Genomic DNA, 20,086 nt, shown 5'->3' with positions numbered 1-20,086 from the left:
AAGGCTTCATTTCATGAACCTTCACAATGTATATCTGGTCACCACACTTCATGTACTCATCCTGGGTTTTGCAGGGCAACAGCAAAACTGTCAGGCATAACAATGCTTAAACAACAGGTTGTGTGAAAACACAATGGCGTGATATATATGTGTGAACATGTTGAGTAATATCTTCTTGTTCTTCCTGTAGTCGCCTGCCATGGCTTAGATTTAATAAGAAAAGGAAGAAGATCAGTAAGTTGATAAAGCCCATGATCAATGAATAGAACCCAGATGTTACACACTCAAAGTAGAAGATATAGAAACAGTAGCCTTGCCAATTACTTCATTGGCAAAGATAGTTGACTTGAAAGTGAGAAAAACCCCGAACTGAAAATTTTGACGATACTTTGTTTAAACTAATCTAAACCACTAATTGCCTTATTAGCGTAAGACAGTCCCCGTGTCTTTCGCTCTTCGTCCATGGCTCGTGCCAGGAGCGATTCTCTGCAGCTCCTCCACAGTTCTTCTGATTATTTCCTAAACAGTTGTTGTCCCAGCAGGGTCAGGGACTTATCAGAAGCTCTGTTTCCCTGCACATTGTCCCAAAGACTCATTCTTTTATTCGACTCTCTGCCAAGCCTGTTCCCACTGCCTCAGTGTCCCTCCAGACTCACCACAGCAGCATGATTCTTTGTATCAGCGTTCATTGGGATCTGACCTGTTGAGTCTTCAGGTAGTCTAGAGCTCTCAACATCCTTCCCAGTTACAGGTTAGACTTCTTTCCGTTTATCTCTCTCTAGGGTCTCAGTTACCGCTGTGTTCCTCTTCTGGTGCCTGAAGGTGATCTGTAAATGTCCCACTGCTGGTTTTATCCCTAGTTTTCATGGGCTAATCATCTGACCTCTTTCCAGGTGTGAAATCCTCTCCACCTGGCAGGGTGCATTTGGAAGTCACTCCTCCCAGGGTTAGCCCAAGTAACAGGGCTCCTGCTTGAGTCCCTGTCACAATATGCATGCCTTTTTTCAAGTGTAAATATCCCCCATTACAGTGAGATGATTCCACTGGTTGGTAGTAATATATTTTCTAATTTTAGATATACCTTCAGACTACATCAGGAGGCATATTATAAAGAACTGTGAACTTCTCAACAAATCACATCACAGTAACATATCACATAACAGTATTCTATCCTTGCCATGCTACACCTTCTCCCAAAATGAATGTCCTTGTGTCAGAAAGTGGAGAAAGTTTTGGATGCACAAACTATTTTATTTATTTTAAAATATAAATATTTTTAAAATATAAATATATTTATTTTAAAATGTATGTGGTTCTGTAGCCACACCTGATGGTGTACAGATGGAAACTGCCAAACAAGCCTGTGAGTGATGGTTGGATCTGACCCTTTCCATTTCCTTCACCTCACTGAGGTACAAAAGTGAAGGACTCATGAGGGTCTTTTACATGCTAAAATTGTTATTCTTGTGCATTATTTGCATTGTTTAATGAAAGCCCAGATACATGAAATGTAAAAATCTATTTGAACATAATATTAGTAATATACATTTTTATTGTACTATTACAGTATCAGTAATATACACTGTTTGGCAGAATACCCCTTTGGGCCCAAGGGGGTGTAAGACCCGGGCCCTGAGAGTGGCAGGGCAGAGTTATGGGGCCAGTTAAGCTCAGGGAGGAGTGGTTGAGTCCCAATGGAGTAGAAGACCCTAGGCCCCAGTGTAAGGGGCAGAGTTGTGGCCTGAAAGAGGGACAAACTGGTCTGGTGAAGGACCAGGGGTGAAATAGGCCCATAGTTGAGCAATTGCTCAGTCCTGTTCGGGTGAGGGTCACAGGAGAGGCCCAAAAGACCATGCCAGGGCTGACCGAGCGGTAGAGAGTAAAGCCTGAGGATCTCTGAGTAGGGCAGTGTGAATGTGGCCTGGACAGGCAGTATGCAAGAGACTGGGTGAGAGCCAATGGAGTGACCCCGGTGAGAGGCAGGTGGTATGCGTGGGAGAGACACAACTATGTGTCCAGTTTAACCCAGCTTTCAACCAGAGTTGGAACATACTGTGAGACATCAGCAAGGCATGGGACATGTGTAGGGGTGGTAGGAGTATGTACATATTGCTTATGGTCAGTTGGATATACAAAGGGCAGCCTCCTGCCTATTTAATATCACAATCATTTGTCAACAAGGTGTGTCAGGTGAACAAGGTGCACAGTTTGCCCAGAGACAAGGGTGGGGCCATACTACTACTGGGCCTGGAAGGCGCCCTTGTCACACACTGATTAAAAAATATTGACATATGTAAATATAAACATAAAAATATCTCAGTACCAAAGTAGATGTACAATATTTTCTTGAATAAAAGATGACCCTCCAATAATTAGATTCCATATGGCTAGGGACAGAAATTGCACATAAACTGGTATAAGTGATTGGAAACTGGTTCAAATCTGTAACACAACAGAAGTTCACTGCACATAAACCTCTATCAAAATGGTTGAAACCAATTTAACATAAACCTGGATGGATGCAGTATCAGAGTTAACTGATTTAGATTAGAATGGTTTATTGAACTTCTATCCCAGATCCCCTCCAAATTCAGGTTAACTCACAGTCCCTCAGCATCCTAAAATGCTTTGCACCTACCCTGCAAACTTCCCCTCATAGGGTAGGTGGGCTAGCCTTAGCCCAAGCTGTCTGCTTCAGCTGTGCGGGGAGGCATGGTCTAGTGTCCCCTGGCTTCTGGCCTAAGCTACTGCAGGCATGTGGCTACATTTCTGGAGTAAATACAGTAATATCTTTCTTTCCTTTTTTGGCTTGTGTGTGGCTTTATATTATTATTTATACATCATATTCAGGGATGCGTTCTCCTGTACTTTGGAATAACTCATTGAAATCTATAGAAGTATTCCAGGTTTTTCATCCATAATAACACTTCAGCCCAGTGCTTTAACTTCTGCGTTTCCTGGATTTTTATTGCTTATGATTTTGTAACTTCAATGTAGAGTTTGTGTTATTATGTACATTTCTTGTGCATATTAGGAGTAAATCAGAATATATCCAGTTAGTTGTGCCAGGATTTCACACAATCTCTGTTCTCAACTCAAACCCAATAGTGAATTCAGTTCTTAATGCCTCTAATCCCTACTCCTTGTTTATCTTAAAATACTAATTTCAGCTATGAGCCCTAGAGCTAGCATTGGTATTCTTTAATCTTATTGTTGGTTCCCTACAGCTCTTCATATAGTGTGTGAATGTTAATGCTAAAGTTATTTTTATTTATTCAAAAAAACCCCCAAACTAACTGATTGAAGTTGCCTCTTCTCAAAAGTAGGTCATGAAAGAAATATAACACAATTGCAGTAATTAAGAAGGGTTTTCTTTTCTTAGCAAACTGCCAAGACAGAAAGATCAATACAGTAAAAACCCTTTTCACATTACAGCAGAGGGAGTTGGAAAAGATCCACTTGAGCTCTCAGAACTGAAATGCTGGAGGCTGATGTCATTAACGAAACCAGCTGAGGGCTGAAAAATAAACCAAACAAACAAATAGGTCCTAAGTATAAAATTAGTGGGGCAGATTATAGACTAGTAACATGCTTTGCGGATGGTTTCTTGTCTTGGTAATGCACAGTACCACCTCTGAATATAGGGAATAGGACTGATCAGATTTTTTTTTTTACTTATTTTTCTGTCCACATATGCCAGCTTGTTGAAACCTTTGTTTGTAAGAAAAGTTTAGTTTTCATATATATGGAATTAACAAAATGAAAAATAATTTAAAATTGGTGAAATACCTATTATTGAAATGAAAAAATAAATGTATTGGACTCAAAATTCCTTTCCTTTGAAATGAAAAACAATAGTCATATGGAAGTACCCTTAACCCATAGGGAGTCCTGATTTTAGTCCCAGATTTATCCACACATTTGATTGTCATATCTGAGTCATTAATAACTATTGTCAGAAAAGACCTCTTCAGGCCAAATTTTTTTTTTTTTTTATCATAGTAATAAGTATTTTTTTTTTCATTTTTACTCCCTCCACTTCTTTTTCCTGTCAGGAACTAGGCTCTAGATTTTGAACTCTGGTATATTAATTCAGTGATTTGTCATACAAGATACACTAACATATCACTATCAAGGCTAGACAATGTCTTGTTTATATCAGGGATTTCCAGAAAGAATTGTACAGATGGAAGTATCGTGCCTCATTTCTTTCATTTTATGAGAATGTGAGATTATGGGTAGGAATGAGTATTTTATGAAGATGTTTTGAATCTTGCTGAGTGGATGCAGCTTTATTTTATTTTTCTGGCTAGTACATAGGCAAGGGACAGACATTCAAAAAGTGTGGGCCTGAATTGATTCAATCTTCGCAGGCTAGTCTAACCTGGCTAGGCTCAACTGGTTTGTAACCATATAGACATTCCAAAAATGCAGGCACATGCCTGCAGTGGCTCAGGCTAGAAGCTGCAGGGCCACTAGAGCATCCATCCCTTCCCTTCTACAGTGCTGAGCTGAGAGGGAGCATGGACAGGCCCTGGAAGGATGCTCTGATTAGGGAGGAGTTCCCCCCCCCACCCGCCTGAGCAGCCCAGCAGACAATTGAGTGTTTATCACCCCTAATTCAGTGTTTATCTGCCCATTAAGAAAACAAAGAAAACAAAAGCTTCTCTCCATTAGTTCAAGCTCTTCTTAAACAACTTTTTCCAAGAAGAGATGTTACCAGCTACATGTTGATTAGCTCCAAAAAACCCAAACTTTTTGGTAATCCTGTTTGCCTTTGTCTGGTCTCCCACAGCACAGACATCGTGTGGTATGCTAGCTAATGCTGAGCGGTGTCTGTGTAAGGCAGAGGGGAGGGGGAAATACCTGCTTAGCAGGGAGTTGGGGTGGGGGGCGGTACCAGGAAGAAGCCAGGCAGACTGCAGTCTCTGCCAGAGCTGCACCCAAGGAACAGAGGGGAGGGGCTAGCCTTGCTGTGGAGCAGAGAGCCCATCCCATCCCAGAGAGCATGCTGGAATGCTGGAGAAGTCTGGTTTAATTTAAACCAGCAAGTGGTCTGAGACAGACATTGCATAAACCGATTTGAGCCAAATCAGTTAAGTCTGATACTACATTCAGCCAGGTTTATCTCAAACCAGTTTCAGCCAGGTTTCAAAATGGTTTATGTGCACTGAACGCCTGTTCTGTTACAGGTTTAAACCAGTTTCTGATCACTTAAACCAGTTTATGTGTAATGTCTGTCCCTAGCCTTAAGGGTAGAAGAAAGGTTAGGGTAAATAAATATAATTGCTGAGATGGTTGTAAAAGACTAGTTTCAAAGTTAGGGTATTTGGGCTTTCAGAAAGCCCTGCATCTTTTGTCTTGGAGTTCTTGGCTCATGATGAGCTACTATAAATGTTCTTGACAGGGCATTTGATTAAGGTGGCAGTTGATGGTTCAGCTCATTGGGACTTCATTGAAGCTGTTATCTTGTTCTCCAGAATCTCAGCTTTTCATTTTAAAACAACAAACCACATCTCTAGGGCTAGGTACAGACATTCTTAAGTCCAAGGCAGAATCAATCTAAGTTGCATTGTTTTCTGCAAGCAGTGTAGTTTAGATCAGTAGCAAACAGAACACTCATTAGCCCTTTGGATGGGGGCAGGAGGCGGTGCAAATTTTAGACTGGGTTCTGCTATTTTTTAACTAGTCTTCATGTGCTGAATTTCTGTTCTATTACTGGTAGAGACTAGTTTTGTGTGCTGAGCTTCTGTTCTGTTATGGCAGGGGCGGGCAATTATTTTTCGTGGAGGGCTGCGTACTGAGTTTTGGCAAGCCATTGAGGGCCACATAACAGGCAGCCAGGGGCAGATAACTATTAATTTTCTAAATTTTTTAGGGGCCCCACGGGCTGGATAGAATGGCCTGGTGGGCTGCATCCAGCCCGCAAGCTGCGTTTTGCCCACCCCTGTGTTATGGATATAGACCAGTTTCCAATCACTTACACCAGTAAAAGTGTGATATCTCTACCTGGCCTAGGTGTTTTGGTTGTGAAAAAAACTAAAAATATGCCTCAAGTAGAACTTTTGCAAAGACATTTTTGTGAATGTGCAGAGAGCCTGGAACAATTGCTTAGAAAGGTTTAAGCTGCCCCATTCATGTCACTGAATAATTCAGGACCCCAGTGATGATGGTTTCAGTGTTAATATAGTTAAATACTTAATTCCTCTCATAAGGAAGGAAAGGGGGAGGTTTATAGATCTCTGCAGTTCACTGCAGATGACATCTCATTTTGGTGCCACCTCCCAGATGCCAACACTTATTTATTTTCCTCAGTCACAAAGAAATCAGGTTCAAGCCTCACAAAGGCAAAGCACTCAGAGGGCATTTATGAGCCATATTTTGGCCACTCACGTGGGCAGAGCTTATTGTTGATGATATCTTGTCATCAGCTGGAATTGGGAGATTGTCAGAGGATGCCTAAAATGAAAAAATGTCTTTCAGTGTAGCTGCTGAAATTGGCACCAATCTAAGAACTGAAGTAGGCATGAAAAAGAGGGGGCCGTCTGCCCTCTTTCACCCTACAAGAATTCTGGCAGCCTGAACATGGAACAGGGTGAAGTCCCTACTCAAGAGAGCTAGAATAGAAGACAAACAGAAAGGTGTGGGGGGAAAAACACACTGTCAGCCTATGGGTTAAGGAGTTGCTGATTCTTAATGATTGTTGTGCTACAGTACTATGGTAAGGCTCGTGAATTACTGGTGCTTCCCACGACTGGGGGGGCACCATGGGGGTGAGTGGGAACTGCCTGCAGATGCCTCCTGCGATATCAGTGGCAGTGAGCAGGGACCACCCATAGACACCACCGGCTGCGTCACACTAATTAAAAGTATCCACATGTCAAGTGTATCAGTGGTGCAGCACGCCTCCATGCTGAGAAAATGGCAGCGGTGCACTTTGAACTAAAGCACATCAAACATGCCACTGATGCACATGATGCGCGAGGGTGCCAGAGCGCATCAATTTACGTGCTTCACTCCAATGCGCTGGATTTCCAGCACATTGGAGCAGGCTCCCTGTATCTGTATAAATGCCCAGAAATATCCCCCCCCCCCTCTTAATTAGAGAATTTGGTATGAAATGAGAAGGAAGAACCCTGAGGACATGATGCCTTTTCTGTGAGGGTGTTTTTAGAAATTCGTGGCAAAAATAGCTGCCCATGCCATATGTCTGCAACAAAGTGAGAGCAGCAGCAAAGAACTCTGATGGCAGCGCTGTCAAATACACCCATTATTTACAACTACCTAGATAGGTTATCTGGTCCAGTAAATGGTCATTGAACACTGGATAGTTTTATTTCCAAATTGCCATTATTTTTTGAAATATCTTTGTCCATGCAATTTAAGCAGCCTGGAGCTGCCGTATTCCACCAGTAAACAGTGCAAGGACCCACCTAGTTGTTTGCCATTTTCTCCTCTGCCTGCTTCCAGTTCCTGGCCCTAACCTCTTCCCCCATGACCTTCCCCAGAAGAGAAGGGATTAAAAAATAGGAAGTTTTGGGCACTCTTATTTTCCCCATGTCCTACCCCATCTCTCTTTTCCTGACTGAGGCAATGATCATGCATTGATTGCACTGTGACTGTTTGAAGGGGAGGAAAGCGTGGCTGAGACTACACCCTCCCTCTTCCTATGTGACTGACGGCTTCCAGCAACAAATCCAGAATCCTCTTTTGAAAGAGCCTCTGCTGCCACCTACAGTGTCCTCATCCCAGGCCTAGCAATGGGGCAGGCTATGAAGATCAAAGTATAATAGAGTATAATAAAAATTAGGGATTAAAAATAAGATGTAAAGGCTGGCATCCAATTTACCTTCCTCAGTTTCACAGTATAATTAAAGAAGGGCATTTCAGTGGGTTCAATGGCTGCTTCCAGTTATTTAAACAACCCTGCATGAATATAGCAGATAGGAAAACTATACTGTTGCTTGGGGTCAACAGAATGCCCGTTCAAATTTAAGTATGCAAATACATTCATTGAGTTTATTAGCGCTGCTATCATGCCTCACATTAACCACACGACTCTGTTCAGAGGACTACAATTCAATTTTGTTTTACGAATGATTGAAGAAAATAGAACGCTGTAATCTGCAAGTGGGTGAGGGGGAGGTATTTCAGATAAAGAATGCCTGGATGTGTTTAGGTCATTTTCCTGTGTTTTGTTTTGTTTTGGGTTTGGGGTTTGGGTTTTGTGTATGTGCATTGCAATTGCTATGGGGAGCTAAAAATGCTGTCACTTTAAATGAGAAATAGTCCTAAACACACACGTTCTTTTTCTGAACTGCACTTTGAAAATAATTATTCACCTAAACAATATTGATCCCCACTAATGACAGGAGACTATCAGTTTACAGAAATAATTACATTGTGGCATCAACTGGAGTCTTTTGCTGGCTTTTTATGTTTCAAACTCGGTTTTATTGTGGGGAAATCTTTTTGTTTGTTTGCTTGCTTGCTTATTTCTTCTGAGTAGACTTAGAGCTACACCAGAGATAATTATATTCCCCTCCTCCCCACTCTGTGTTCTGCCATCCATCGAGTTTGGGGTTTTCACGTATAGGGATGGGGGTAATCAAAAAGCAGGGTTAATGAAACTGAGTGAAGTCTTTCATGGCTGAGCCAGATTCCTAATGAATAGATTACTCTGGGGCAGAGACATGATCTCTGGATCATTTCAGATGGCTAGAGCCTGATAGTTGTGTATCTGATTGCTGCAATGGCATCTGAGGGAGGGGAGACCTTAAACGCATGAGCAGGGATCATCTGGTTATTTATGGCACGGTAACAATGTGTATAAAGATATGATCTGACACATATGTCAAAGTAATTCCTGCTCACTGACTGCAGGGAAAATGCATTATAAATCCAGCTACTTACTGTGTTTGGAATTCTAATACGAAAAAAGGGGAGTGGGGGGAAGGTAGCTGCTGTGGAGGCTTTCTTCATGGTTGCCAAACTATTTATTTTTCAGTCAGGCTGATTTTCTCTGGTTTTTAATTTATTTAACAAAGGTGTCCTCTGGAAAAAGTAAAATCCCCTCAGAACAAGGAAGGATTATAGCACTAATAATTTAACCTAATCAGATGCATCACAGGCAGAAGGAGCAGTTGTAATTTCTTGTGGTTTTATTAATAATGTTCATGCCACTACAATGTACGTCATCACTGAAACTGAATTTTTGTAAGAGGTTTCAACTTCCCTGTCTTTCCTACCACCAAAAAACTGAAACTGCTATTTTTAATGCACTGAAAAAAAATTGTACATGTTCCTTTTTAACAGTAGCAGTCACAGTTTCTTGCATTACCACAGCTGTAGCAATGAACAACTATGAAAAAAATATATTTTTAAATGTAATCAAATGGGTGGAGATAAAAATGGCCTTAACAGTCATCATCAGTGTCCTTGTTGAGAACCATTTGGTGAATTATTCTGAAACCAGTTCTGTTTCGCAGAAAGTAATACAATTGTATGTAAAGTTGGTCCCTTTTTTTAAGGGGCCTGTTATTGAAACTCATAACTAGTGAGATCTTATAATGTGTACTTTTGTCATTTTATAACAAAATGTTGTGGTTCATGAAGGTACTTTTGCCTCCACCATAGCTACTAAACTGCAATACTTGCATACATTAATGCATGTATACCCTCAAGGATGATGGGCACTAGGAATATCATAGCTCATTTTACAAATTAAAGACCCGAGGTGCACAGGTTTTCCCAGGGTTACACATAGAATCGGTGTAAAAAAAAAATGAAATTGTACCAGATTTCTTGAGTCTCAGTCCAGCACCACCTTGATGATAATTATTTTCTGTGAAGATGAAGCCACCTTTTCCTGTTGAAAGCAGCCCAAGACTTGCCATATTTATGTTTCTCAGCTGCATGAAGTATAAACTGCAGCACTATTGAATAGACTACTAGAGAAGAATGTCCCTTAAATTAGCAAGGTATCCGTTGTTATGGAAAAACAGCATCTGAGTCATTGATGAAATATAGCAGGGAAGGAGAATAAAAGGCATAACACAGTTCAAAAGAACTCCATTTACATAAATATGCAGAGACATCTGTTTCAGTCATGAGTGACCTGCTGGTTTAGATCAGCAGCAGGGGAAACTTGTAGTTGATCAGCACTGCCTGCCGTAGCAGGTGCTACTTTAGGCAACAGGAATTACTGAAGAGGTTTTCAATGAACAAAGACAACTCTGCCTGCCAAGAGGAGACATACGGGAAATTAAAACAAACAGCAGACTCCTACGAATGTTTAATTTATAATTTGTGGCAGCAATAGCATAACTAGGGGTGGGTGAAAGGGGCACCTGCCCCATATGCCAAGTTAGGAGGGATGCCAGAACCCTCCCCACCCCTGCACCCCTGGAAAGTTTGTACCCGAGCAGCATACCCGAGCCAGGAACTCCAGAGCATCCCAGGCTGCAGCTGCTTTAAGAGCAACAGCCAGGGTGGACAGAGCACACAGTGGCAGAAGCAGCAGCAGCAGCTCAGCCACTAACTGTTTAGGATTTCCTGGCATGGATAAGATGGTTACCCCAATGCCCCACTTCTGCTCTTGAAATCATGTACTCCCTTTCCCCTGTGGGCTCCCACTCTTGACACTACACTCCCCTCGCCACCACCCCACTCTCAGACCCCACATATGCCACCACGTCTTTCCCCTGGAGCCCATTCCCAGGCTCAGAACCATGCACCCCCTGCCCTTGTAGAGTTTGCCCTGGGTGCCAAGTCTGCTTGTTACACCATTTGCCTGACAGAGTGTAAGCGCACTTTTACATCCAAAACTTTCTAAGGCTATTCTTCAGTTCACGGTGAGTATCGAAGCTGTGTGAAAAGTCATTTAAATTGAACTAGCTGAAAAAGAACAAAAAAAAAAAAGAAAGAAATGGATTTTTATCAAAATTCAAAGGAGATATTTTAAACTGGACTATCATCTACATTTAAACCCAATGTGCTATTCATTATCAAAGAATATATCCTAACTGGTTGTGCAAAACCCTTCCTTTTTATGTTATGGTTTTCTTAGTGATCTGTTTAGGCTTCATCTGGTACATCATAAATAATGAAGTACTTCAAAGACATCAAATGGGTGTGTGCTTACCTTATTGCTCAGTACTAGGTGTTCTCTAGTATGCCTTATTAATAAACACTGTTTGTTCTTCCTTTTGGGTTTGCTTATTAATTTTACTGCTGTTTAAAGTTCTCGGAGTACTTTTATGCCTTGTTCCTTCTTTCAAAGGGAACGATCTGTTTCCCAAATTATAAACCAGTAAGCAAAAGACCAGATTATTAAGTGTGAGCTAGAAAAGAGTAGGTGTGGTATGATATACTATCTCTGGCAATAAATGTCAGCAATACTGATTAGAAGGTGCTCATGCAATGAAGAAGGGTGTCCAAGAGAACTGTAGTAAAGCTCTTTAAGAAAATGAGTTAACAGCAGTAAAGGGCTTTCATGATTTAAAATACTTTCTCTGCCTCTTTCAAATATATAATATTTATGTAAGTACTGCTTAAGTCAGGGGTGGGCAAAATGCAGACCGCCAGGCCATTTTATCCAGCCCATGGGGCCCCTAAAAAATTTAGAAAATTAATATTTATCTGCTCCTGGCTGCCTGTCATATGGTTGCCAAAACTCAGTAAGTGGCCCTCCGCCTGAAATAATTGCCCACCCCTGGCTTAAATATTGCTTGTAAATAATAATAAAATGGCACAGCATGGTGTGAATACTAGATTCACAGCATTTAAATAATTCTTCACATTGGGTCACAACAACTGTAATTCATATAAACATATTAGACCTTAAAAATGTTAATGATGTCCCTTTAAATAATGTTTACATATTATCATGATAGAACTGTAACTCTTGTTTTCTTCCCTCTTTGAACAGAGTGTGGATCACACTTCTTATAAACCTCATCATATTGAGGTGGGGCTAAGATGAGCATAACCAGTGACGAAGTGAATTTCTTGGTGTATCGCTATCTCCAGGAATCAGGTAAGTTTCCTGACTTTATTACAACACTGGATCATGGGTGTGAGAAGGAAAAGCCAACTCCCATAATAAAAGTTCAAATATATCAAGTACGGAGGTGCTAAATATTAGGTATACCCTGCCCATGGAGGTCCTGGGTAAAACAAGAAAATAAATATCATTATGTCAGTAAATATTTAGCAGAATTGTCATAATAGCTTATGTTCTTCTTGGCAACATACATGCACAAATCACAAATATTTCTATTCTTTGCTTTCTTAGCCACTTGAAAGTATTTATATCAGGTCCTTGTTAAATGTGGGGAGATTTTCTTCAAAAAAGCTTTATACCAGGTTGCAAACAGATAGTCATCTACATAATCAGTATGTTTGTAATAGATCCAGTGTGTGTGTGTGTGTGTGTGTGTGTGTGTGTGTGTGTGTGAGAGAGATCAAGGAAATGATGTATTTAAACAACTACATAGGTTGGCCTCTCTGTTGAGACCCTAAGTTGTATGCTCTTCCCTTCACTTTGCACATCTGGCACTGTTTTTTTTATATATATATAGGGGAATCTTTTGAGAGTAAAACCCTAACCTGTGCTTTTAAAAAATATGTTCAGATTGGTATTTTATTATAGAATCCTTTTGTTATTTCAACTCTGACAGAAAATGTTGTTTTAATGTTTGCAAGGGGCAAGCACATTGCTCAGGGAGTGACATCCAGGATCTCAGCAGGTTTGAGGCAACCTCTGTGAAGTTGGGTAATGGGTATGGGGAGGGAGGAAGAAAAGAGATGTGTGGGGAAAAAAATTGTCCCCTTTATTTTGACAGAAGGAACCAAAAACCTAGCAGCTGAAAAGGGGGGAAAGGGGCTAGTGGACTCCAAGATGAACATGAGTCGGCAGTTTGACGAAGCCATCAGAAAAGCTAATGGCACTTTATCGTGCATCAGCAGATGCATGACGAACAGATCCAAGGAGGTGATACTTCCCCTCTATCAGGCATTGGTCAGACCACAGTTGGAGTACTGCGTGCAGTTTTGGGGGCCACACTTCAAGAGAGATGTGGATAACCTGGAGAGGGTCCAGAGAAGAGCCACTCGTATGGTTAAGGGCTTGCAGGCCAAGCCCTATGAGGAGAGACTAGGGCACCTGGACCTCTTCAGCCTCCGCAAGAGAAGGTTGAGAGGCAACCTTGTGGCTGCCTATAAGTTCATCATGGGGGCACAGAAGGGAATTGGTGAGGTTTTATTCACCACGGTGCCCCCGGGGGTTACAAGAAATAATGGCCACAAGCTAGCAGACAGCAGATTTAGACTGGACATTAGGAAGAACTTCTTCACAGTTCGAGTGGCCAAGGTCTGGAACGGGCTCCCAAGGGAGGTGGTGCTCTCCCCTACCCTGGGGGTCTTCAAGAGGAGGTTAGATAAGCATCTAGCTGGGGTCATCTAGACCCAGCACTCTTTCCTGCCTATGCAGGGGTTTGGACTCGATGATCTATTGAGGTCCCTTCCGAACCTAACATCTATGAATCTATGAATCTATGAAAATCAGACCCAAATCTCTATTTGGGAGTTGAGAATGCCTCCTATTAGCCATTCTAGCCTGGATCCACTCAGTGGATTATTGTTTTTCTGCCACCCTGATAGAACAATTCCAGTACTATGAGCCCTCAATACAAGAAACGTTCATTGAAGCTTACAAGGCGTCTCTACACGTAGTAGACTTGCAAGGTTTGATCCTCTAAAGGGCTCTTGATAATTTAGCTATCTGTCATATTGGCAGATCTGTTTGCTCTAACTGCATGGCCCTAACCCACATCCCAACATACTAATCAGCAATTATTTTGGCTGGAGAGATCACTGAAGGACTTTGGATGAGTTCTTGAGAGCTGGAAGGCAGAGGCGAGGAGGTGGAGTGCTGACCCAGCATCAGCCCTGGCCCTGTCACAGCTGTTTACATGGCCTGGTACGGCAAAGAGGGGGCCAGAGGGGTGCCAGTTTTTCCTATCTGGCCCTGGGCCTATGCACCCCACACCCACTGCTAGGGGTGTCAGATGGAGCAAGTGGGCAAACAGGTGGGTCTCCATGAAGCCCACCCCAAGATCCCTGTGGGTATGGTATGCTCAGATGGATGGATAGGGCCACAGGCAGGCAGGGAGCAGTGTCTAGGAGCAGGACAGTTGAGCAGGGCATGGGCCAGAGCTGGAATTGGGGAGCAATGATAACATGAGGCCAGGGCCTGGGACACAGCCATGATCCTGCCCCTACATGTCCCTGTGTTGGGCATCAGTTCTGCAGGGAACCACAGGACAGGGGACTTGTGCCCATTGCAGGGATGAGTGAGGAGCAGATTACAGCTGTGCTCCGGGCCCTGAGCCCCAGCTCTGCACTGTCATTGACTCACAATCCCATCCCTGGCCCCATCTGCCCATCCAACTCCTGGACACCACTATCCACCCAGCCAAGTGTGCCAAGCCTGCAGGGGTCCTGGCCTGAACTCCATGGAGACCCCACCTGCCTGCTCTATCTGGTACTACCGGCAGTGGGTGCAGGGCAGATGGGCCTGGGGGTGCCCAGGCAGTGGGGCCAGGGGCTTGTGACACTTGCTTCCAGGCAGCAGTGGCTGCTGGGCACCTGAGACCAGCTGCCACCCCACCCCACCCTGCCCCACAGATTACAGCTACCAGCATGCCCAAGAGTTGCATGCAGGGATACAGTGGGCCATGCCATGTGGCATCTCCACACCAGGGGGGAAGCAGGATCAGTCATACTCACAACAACTGCCATGGGCCAGATGGAATCACTTAGCAGGCTGTATCTGACCTACATGCTGCGTTTTGCCCACCCTTGGATTAGAATCTGGTTTTTGGCTTCAGTTCACGAGAATGGGGGGAAATATAATTTGATCACAAACTAACCAATTTTTTCAAAATAAATTGACTGGAGTTTATAGGCTTTTGAACATTCAAAGAGTTGCATAAATCTCATTAAAATTGTTACATTTGTACTATATTTTTTCCACATTATGTTGCTGCAACATAACAGCTTCTCCCCATTGGAAAGAAGAAACTAAATATGGTAGGCTTCATGTTCTGCTTGAATTGTCAATAGCCAAACTGATGCTGTGGATTGATTCAAAACAAATCTTTAAGGACTTACTGATGAATGACAGGATCAAAAGAACAATGGCTGAAGGCTCTTATTGATTTTTTTTCTAGCATTTTTAGAGAAAATATCGTTGTTACTTCATATTCACGCTATTATTTGACAATAAAAATATATAATCCTGCACACACAGGAAGAGTGTGAGTGTAATTGCATTGACATCACTGATTTTGTTTGATAATTTCTACAGGTGTTATTAAGTAAGCAGAAACTGGTCTAATGATATTAAGAAAACCAGATCAAACTGAGCATATTAGGACCTGGATGATAATACATAGTCTTAGTACTAGTGCCTGACACAAGACAAGACACAGTAGTCTTGTACAGTAAATGAGAATTATAAGTAACGCTGAGCCAACAGATCTATTTTTAAGAAGCATGTACTGTACAGTTGGTTTTGATTTTCTGAGCCATGCTCATACTGTTTTCCCTTATGAGGTTTTACATTTGTATTTTTTGTTAGACAAATAAAGAAATCCCAGCTTGTAAGATGCTGTGCCACCTGCTAGCATAAACAATGTAGAATGACGAGATACAAATTAAAAATGTCTAAACAAGAACCTCTAATTATTGTAAATTTGACATGCACTTTTTTAATCCTTAGAGGGACGGTGTTTATTTTGCATATAGTTTGAGTTCAGTCATCTGTAGTTTATGCTGCCAGCAAAACCAGGAATCTTTTCTAGTTTTTGTATAACTAATATTATACATTGGAATATGGACCAAGGCTCATGACACCTAGCCAAGCCCAGATAGCATCAAAAAAATTAAATAAAAATGGAGACAATAAAGTAATTTTAAAAGAAAACAAGGGCTCAGGTTTCCTCGTTGGTTGCCTTTTCTTTAATATTCAAACAGAAAGGAACATATACCACACCAAGAATTTAAATGCATATAAGGCAAGTCCATACCCAGATCATTACAAAAATTTGGCAGCACTGATTCTGCAGAGTTCTTGAGGATATTTCGAATATTGCCATGGCAGTGGTACTAGTGAATGGTGGTCATGAAAATACTCTAATGATGTTATTAGAGAGAAAGTTAAAATCTTCTGAAATGGTGGTAGTAGGGAAATCATTGATTAAAAGTGGAAGTCAGAGGTTGCTTTCTGTTATAATTGAATATTTGAATCTGGAAGCGTTAAATCATTGAACTATCTATATTAGTACTGTTGTTTGATGACAAATTTTAGGATACAGGAGGAGTTTGTGAGGTATTTGACTTAAGCTTCTTAATCTTGAATAACACCAGGTGCATCTACACATGCTGTTTGCTGTGGAGTAGACTAACTAGCTCCATAGTGAAATGTCACGGTCTACACGTGTGCTGGTATTAGGGCATAGTAAACTAATTAATTCTGCCATAAGATAGTATTGTACCTGGCAATACTATCTTATGGCAGGATAATTTACTGCGCTAAAACACACATGTGGACACCGACCACAGGCATAAATTGTGCCCGGCCAGCCCAGTCAGCTGGGGGCCTGCTTTGCCCTGGCTCATTGCTGCTGTCCCAGGCACATGTGTAGACACTGCAACTGAGAGCAGTTTACTCCTGTGTAAACTGCTACAAAGTTTATTGCTTCACATTCATTTCATGTGTATATATACCCACTATAATAAAATTAACACTATATGTAATCGGTATAGTCCACATCAAATGGATTAAAAGCTGAAAGATTTAACTGTTAATGTTAACTGAAAGATCTTGAAAAGTCATTGGAAATGGACAATATTCATCTAATGGGATGTTCCAGTTGGAATTCCAGAGGGATCTTTTCCCATTCCTATACTATTCAACAGCTTTATCAGTTATCTGGAAGAAAATTTAAAATCATTGCTGATTTAATTTGTAGATAGGAAATAATTGATGAAGTGGTAAGAGATGGCAGCACTTCAGTTATAGAGACTGATCAACATGGTTTGGAAAGCCAAGCTAATGTAAGCGACATGCAATTCAATATATCCAAATGCAAAGTTGTCTATCCAGAAACAATGAATAAAAGAAAAAAAATGAAACCCACCAGTTCAGCCCACAGAAAGAAAATGGCCATCACAGTAAAGAAGACGTGAAAAATTCTTTTATTTTATTTCTGAGATGGTAATTTTTTATAGTCATTTTTGTGATGCTGCTCATTGTGTGTGGGAAAATATCCACAGAACACTTTAAACAATTTGAGCTGGTAGAAGACTAACAGCAATGTTTAGTGCTGGCATGACAAGGCTCCCAGCCTGGCTGGCTGCTGGGCTCTGACCTCCTCACCCTTTGTTTCCAGACTCTGGGTCCTGCCCCCCCCCATCTCACCTGCTGCGGTTTGACTTTATAGTTTTGAAGGGAGGCTGCCCCCAGAAGGTGGATGTGGGTTTTGGGGTAGGTCCTTATCTGAAACCAGATCCTTCCCAACCTTAGCTCATGTTTAATCTGGCTGGGTCCCATTGCCCAGAGTCCACTACACCAGGACCTAGATTCTTGGGCTCTAGCTCTAGCCCTTTGTGGGCTCTGGGCCACTTGGCCCCTAAGCATATCCCTTGTGGGCACGAGAGTTATACTCCCCAGTTTGTACTAGCAGATATCTGACATGCCACAGTCCTTTGACATGCCACAGTCTTCTCTCTGAATGTATTTGGACTTCTTCCTGTACTTAACACCCTCCAAATGTAAATCAAAAGCATAAGCTCCTGCTTCCAAAACATAAAGCTTGCAAAACACAAGCCCACGGTGGCACCAATATGAAAGGTTCAAGGCACTTACTTTGTGTTGCTCACAGTGCGGGGTCTCTTCCACCCTTCTGTGGCACAAAGTCTTTTCTCCCAGACAGCCTGGACTGGCTCTTCCTTGGAGCTCTGCCTCCTTCAACCCCTATGGCCAAACTGCCCCTTCTGGATCAATCTCTGGACTTTGGAGCCTCTCCTTGGGTCACTTGACCTTCTATTTCTGCCTCAGGCATGCCAATCACTGCCTACACCTGGGGCAGGCACCCATCTTATCCCTTTTTGCCGTTAAGTCTATTCAAGAGGCTGGACTGGCCAGCATGCCCTGGGCTCCCTCCCCTTCTCAGTAATTTGGGGGTAGCCATGTTAAAAAGACATGCCAGAGACATCCAGGCAGAACCATACAGTGGTGATATTAGAGACTAGCAATATTGTGGATACTCTCTAAACCAGAGGTTCCCAAACTTTTTCTTATTACGTACTCCATTCCAGATTTACCGGCTGCCCACATACCCCTACCAGCATACGTTTGATATTGTAAACCGCTTAAATACCAATTATTATAATGAAAATTAAATCTGCCTGTAAGGGGGGGTGGTCCAAAGAGATTGATCCTGACCCCCCCCCCCATTAAGGGCAGTCTGTCTGGCTCTCACCCACCATACCTTTGATATAAAAATGAATAGATGTGATGCAAGAGGCTGCCCCATGCACTGGGCCAAACACATGGCTCCAAACCGACCCTACACTGTGTCCCATGCTTCGCAGGTGGCACCCTGTTCCACATACCCTTGGCCCTGCACTTGACCTCTGGCCCACTCTGGCCACACTCACACTCGACCCTCACTGAGCCACATACTCACACTGGCCCCTCACTGGATCACACAATCACACTCTAAGCCTCAGGTCCCTCACTGGTTCCTGGCCCTGGCCCCTCACTGGACCTACACTCTCCTCCTTAGGCCTCAGGCCCCATTCAGTGAAACTTGGCCCCATAGTGCTCTTTTGTTGGGGTGTGCTCCTCTAGCCTTTCCCCTCCATGGGGTCACCCACAAGGCAGTGGGGGATGAGGCTTTCCAGCACCCCATCCTTGCTTTTCATTGGGAAGGCACATGTGTGGCATTTCCTGGGGACTGCCCCACCACCAGCAGTCCCACCACACCATCCAACTCCAGCAGGGTTCAGTTTCAGGTCTTACCCCAGATGAGGGGCAGACTACCCTGCCCTTTCCCTGAGCTCTCCCTTGTTCTCCTTCAGGGTATACCTCCTCCCATCTGGGAGACTTTTTTATTCTCTGGGCCCTAATTCTCCTTCAGGCTCTCCCTGACCCCTGTCCAGCCATATGCCCAGTCCCTTGCATTCCTACTTTCAGGTGGCTCTACTCCCCCCCCCCCCCCATATAGTTTCATAGTTTCATGGATGTTAGTGTCAGAAGGGACCTATTAGATCATCGAGGGAATGAGCACTGGGGTCAGATGAACCCAGCCAGGTGTGTGTCCAATCTCCTTTTAAACACCTCCAAGTAAGGGGACAGCACCCCCTCCCTTGGAAGCTTATTCGATATTTTAGCAACCCTCACTGTAAAGAATTTTTTCCTGATGTCCAATATGAATTTGCTCTCTTCCAGTTTGTGGCCATTATTTCTAGTTACTCTGACAGGCACCCTGGTAAACATTGTATCCTCTATTTCTTGCTGCCCCTCACCCCCCGCCCCCCCCAATGAGTTTGTAAGTGGCCATGAGCCCCTCTTCTGTGGGGGCTGAAGAGGTTCAGGTCTCCCAATCAGTCCACATAGGGCTTTTTCTGTAGGCCTTTAAGTAGACGAGTGGCCCTCATCCTCAGGTCCCTCACTGGTTAAGATGGCTCTGGCTCCCACCTCTCGCCATTAGTCCCCCACTCTAGGGACCTTCACCTGTCTAGGCCTGGCCCTGCTCTCTGGCCAGTTGGGATTCCAGGCCCTCTACAGCACTGACCCACCCCTCACAGTGGGCACCTTTGCCCTTTGGCCCATCCTGGGCCCTGGCCCCATCCTGGGCCAGTCAAGGTGATACAATGGCTCCCTGGCCATCTACCCTCTCACTCACTCTGGGCCTCACTCTCAGAGCTATATACCTTACACTGGTTCGGGGGCCTCAAGCCCCTCACTTTCTTTATTCTCAGCACTGTTCTGGTACCTATTTTGCCCAGCACTATT

General features: G+C 43.1%; 1 protein-coding gene across 3 annotated transcripts in view; it reads left to right on the top strand.

Annotated features, from left to right (window-relative positions):
* TBL1X (transducin beta like 1 X-linked) overlaps positions 1 to 20,086 on the top strand; it is a 321,636-nt gene that overhangs the window by 206,543 nt on the left and 95,007 nt on the right. For all 3 annotated transcript variants that reach the window (XM_019495106.2, XM_059720930.1, XM_006273491.4), the window contains one exon: positions 11,930 to 12,037. In XM_019495106.2, the coding sequence (XP_019350651.1) occupies positions 11,980 to 12,037 (58 nt within the window). In that variant the 5' untranslated portion in view covers positions 11,930 to 11,979. The remainder of the gene's footprint in view (positions 1 to 11,929; positions 12,038 to 20,086) is intronic.

Source organism: Alligator mississippiensis, chromosome 1 (assembly GCF_030867095.1).
Source record: "Alligator mississippiensis isolate rAllMis1 chromosome 1, rAllMis1, whole genome shotgun sequence".
NCBI lineage: Eukaryota > Metazoa > Chordata > Crocodylia > Alligatoridae > Alligator > Alligator mississippiensis.
This window is presented reverse-complemented; position numbering and strand designations above follow the sequence as displayed.